This window comes from Aspergillus pseudodeflectus, assembly GCF_044049435.1.
Source record: "Aspergillus pseudodeflectus strain CBS 756.74 chromosome Unknown BJX68scaffold_146, whole genome shotgun sequence".
NCBI classification, from domain to species: Eukaryota; Fungi; Ascomycota; class Eurotiomycetes; order Eurotiales; family Aspergillaceae; genus Aspergillus; species Aspergillus pseudodeflectus.
Window position 1 is genome coordinate 1,302 of NW_027263922.1, and position 4,132 is coordinate 5,433.

At 57.2% G+C, this 4,132-nt stretch overlaps 2 protein-coding genes across 2 annotated transcripts; both read left to right on the top strand.

Annotated features, from left to right (window-relative positions):
* Positions 1-2,241: 2,241 nt before the first annotated feature.
* Positions 2,242-2,577, top strand: BJX68DRAFT_273711 (uncharacterized protein; the record flags this gene model as incomplete). The annotated part of the gene is made up of 1 exon (XM_071047528.1): positions 2,242-2,577. One exon carries the CDS (start codon positions 2,242-2,244, stop codon positions 2,575-2,577), a length of 336 nt encoding a protein of 111 aa, XP_070891842.1.
* A 484-nt stretch (positions 2,578-3,061) lies between these two features.
* On the top strand, positions 3,062-3,735 carry BJX68DRAFT_251333 (uncharacterized protein; the record flags this gene model as incomplete). Its single annotated transcript, XM_071042374.1, has 1 exon — positions 3,062-3,735. A coding segment is annotated over exon 1 (594 nt), but the record flags the coding sequence as incomplete, so codon positions are not given.
* Positions 3,736-4,132: the final 397 nt, after the last annotated feature.

Here is a 4,132-nt window from a genome sequence, read left to right on the forward strand (position 1 = left end):
GTGCCCGTGGTGGTTAGTAGATATTATATTAGTAGTATACACCCGGCGTGCCCGTGGTGGTGGTTAGTAGATATTATATTAGTATTATACGCCTGGCGTGCCCGTGGTGGTGGTATTATGTACCCAGCGTGCCCATGGTAGTAGATATTAGTATTATATGCCTACTCCCTAGGGGTTGGACCGTCGCGGGTCCCCTGCATTTCTCCGCCCCCTGATTGGCTCAAGATCAATGGGTCCCACACACTAGCGCCCCCGCGTGCTCCCGTCACCCCGGAAGTGCGTGGCGGCGATGCGAATCGGGAGGGATCGACTGCATGACCACCATAACCATCATCTATCTCCACGCCACATACGATCACTATTACCACTGCCACTACTACCACCTCCTGATCCTCCTCCCTCCTCCTCCTCCTCCTCCTCCTCCTTGGTGTACGATACGATACGATACGATATGATATGACTCTATACTACCCACCACCTATAATCATGCTTACTTCTTTCCTTCCTCCTTCTTCCCCTAATTTCTTTTCCCTACCTCCCCACGCGACGCGCGTCCAGCGTGACTAAATAACGCGCGCGTGCGTTACGTGCGTCAGGTTAAGAAATCTACCACCCCCCTAATCCTGCTTTTCCTACCTACCTACCTACCTACCCGCCCCCCTACTGAAGATATGATCCTCGTGAGGGCTTTATAGAGGAAGGAGATGAACTATCCTCTCTAAACTTCTCCACGCGTGTACCTGTTCCGCGCGGTACCTATTTAGTATAGTAGCTGCTCATTTATTCATTTATTCAGCCATGGATCTCTTCCTCTATAACCGCACCTACCAGGTCTGGATCTGCACGGCCACCAGCTGCTAGTATGTAGTAACTGCCTCCACCTTGCTTACCCACCTCCGCACCCGCCATGGCTCCCACCCGACCACGGCGACCCTCCCCCTCCGCGAGGCCGTCCTGGCGGCGATGCTCCAGCGGCCGTGGGTGGATCCAGCCTGGGAGCCTGGCCGCCAGCCCACCGCGGGCGACCCGCCCGTGCTGGGCCTGCCTGTCTACTAGGACTACGGCTGCCTATACTACCCGTATGTCGCCCGGTCACTGTAGGGGACACGGGACCACCGCCGGAAGAAATATAAGGATGAGGATGGCTACTAGGGGTGGGGCCGGCTCTTAGTCCCGCGGGCGCGTGCCTGGGCGGAAGCCTACCTAGCTAAGCGCGTCGTGAGCTGCCAGCGCTTCTACCTGACCTAAGCTGGTAGTTACTTCTTTAAGGTAGCCTACATGGCAGCGGCCCCCATGGCCCCGGGGGTGAAGAAGAGGAGGAAGACGCAGCTAGTGCTAACCCAGGGGGGGTGGTGAAAGAAATGTATGTTGCACTGGCAAGTAGGCGCCAAGACCTGCTAAGATGGCCACTGATTGGCTGGCTGAGGATCCACCTTGCGTATCTTGCACTAGGAATCATCGCGTATCTTGCACTGGCTTTTTCATGGTGGATCCAGCTTAGATTAGGCTAGGGGTTAGAGGGGCTAGTTAACTATAGCTAGTACTAATTAGGAGTCGCTCTAATTAAAGATTAGGGTGTAGTGGTTGATTAAAACATGCCCGGTTCCTCGTTTTCCTTTAGTTGGGGGTTTTTAGGGTTTTACGGGCGCGGGAGTGGCGTTAGGACTAACTAACCTACTACACTCCTACTCCCACACTCGCTGCACTAACAGCAGTGGCCGTGGAAACGCGTGGAAACCATAGTAACTACTAAATATGAATGTTATTGTTTATTATTATAGCCGGAGCCGGCCATTCAAGCACTTCAGTCAGGCATTTAGGGGGGTGAATCCCATCAACCAATCCATTGATCCATCCATCCATTATTATTATTGAATAAGTCAAGCAGTCGTGGAAGCAGAAGCAGTTGTTGACTGGTGAACAACCAGTTATAATTATCGCACCATGGAGAGCTAATTATTCGAGAAGGTCCCCAGCTTGCAGATTATCATTTGCCGCCAGTGTAAGCATGGGGTACGGCCGGCCGAAGCAGAACGCCATTTAAAGCAGAAGCATCAATTAAACCACCATCAGGCCACCCAGGTCACCCAGGCAATCCAGCAATGGGAGGACATCACGCAGGATAGCCGGGCGATCTAGATCCCATGGGTTATGGATAACCCGCTACCTATATTACCATGCCACGCCAACGGGTTTTTATGCCGGCGGGACCCCACGCAGTGCCATTATATTGGATCCACCATGGCGTCCATGCGGGTGCACTGGCGAACCGCCCACCAATGGTCCCAGCAGGGCCGCCGGGGCCATGTCGGCCAGAGGGAAAAGGCGCATGGGGAGGTAGAGCTGGCACGATCATACACGCGCGTGGCATGGCAGCAGGTATTCCCCACGCGCAGGGGGTCCCATTACATCCATATTAGGTACCCAGACGGCTGCCAGAGCCCGCCGCCACCCGCAGAGCAGGCCCAGCAGGCCGTGGATGCCATGGTCATTGCATGGGAGCGGGCGCGCGCCCAGGCAGCGGAGCAGGCCACCATCCAGGCGGACGAGGCGGCTAACCCAGGGGGGTTGGTGTAAGATATGTATCCTTGACCTAGGGTTGCCACGGCTTCGGTCGCTGATTGGCTGGCTCCAGATCCACCTTGCGTATCTTATACCTGGAAGGCTTGCGTATCTTACACCAACTTCCCAGCGCCTGATGCGACTCAAACTTGGCTAGTAGGTGGGGAAGGGAGTTATTAGTAGCTGGTATCAGCTAGGGGCCCATGCGATCAATAGCCAAGGTGTAGAGTTGGTTTTAAAGTGGCCAAGTTGTTTGTTGGGGTTCGTAGGTGGAGCAAACGGATAGACGGGCGGACAGCCAGCCAGCCAGCCGGCGCGGCCGGCATGCGCGAGAGTGGTAGATCCCCCCAATTAACTTCCCACGCTCACGTATCATATGGCTGCCACTGGCTGCCACTGCCATGGTGCCATGGAAACCATGCAGCCCAACCATTTCATCCCATGACTTATCATTATTGTTATTATCCGTCCATCCGCCCATGCATCCATCCATCCATCCAGAATTAATCATTTACCAAGCAGTCGCGAACTGGCTGTTAACTAGTTCAAGTTCACATCCATCCATGGAAAACCAATTGTTTGAGAAGGTCCCCAGCTTGCAGGTAATCATTTGCCGCCAGTGCAAGCACGGGGTACGGCCGGCTGAGGTAGAGCGCCATTTAAAGCGGAAGCATCGATTTAGCCACCAACAAGCCACCCAGGTCAGCCAGGCCGTCCGGCAGTGGGAGGGCATCCAGCAGGATAGCCAGGCCATCCAGATCCCATGGGTGCTGGACTGCCCGCTACCCGTATTACCATGCCACGCCAACGGGTTGTTATGCCAGCGGGATTACCCACAGTGCCAGTACGTGGCATGCCACATGGACGCCATGCGCAAGCACTGGCGAACCACCCACCAATGGTGCCAGCAGAGCCGGCGTGGCCGCGTGGGCCAGAGGGAACAGGCGCGCGGCAAGGCAGAGCTGGCGCGCTCATACACGCGCGTGGCGTGGCAGCAGGTGTTCCCCACGCGCAAGGGGTCGCATTACATCCATATTCAATACCCAGACGGCCGCCAGAGCCCGCCGCCACCCGCAGAGCAGGCCCAGCAGGCCGTGGATGCCATGGTCATTGCATGGGAGCGGGCGCGCGCACAGGCGGCGGAGCGGGCCACCATCCAGGCGGACGAGGCGGCTGATGCCAACCCATGGCTGCGCATGACCGGGTGGGCGAGGTATTTGGACGGCGTGCACCCGCAGGATTTGCGCCAGCTGGTGGAGGCGCCCATGGTGGAGAGGGAGGACATGGTGGAGGAGGCAGAGGATCATGAGGATCATGTTGAGCAGGCCGTGCGGGTGATTTGGGACGCCATGGACCAGCTGGCGCGGCGCAGCCAGCGGACGGTGCAGCAGTGCGGCGCGGGCATCCGCGTGGAGGCGGCCCGTACAGAGGCCGGCCAGACGCCGTACAAGCCATTACAGGCGTACATGGACGAGGCAAGCATCGAGAAGCACGTGCAGCCATGGCAGCAGGTATTGGCATTCATCGCGCGCACGCAGGCCACCCAGGCGAGCCCACGCCAGGATGGGGA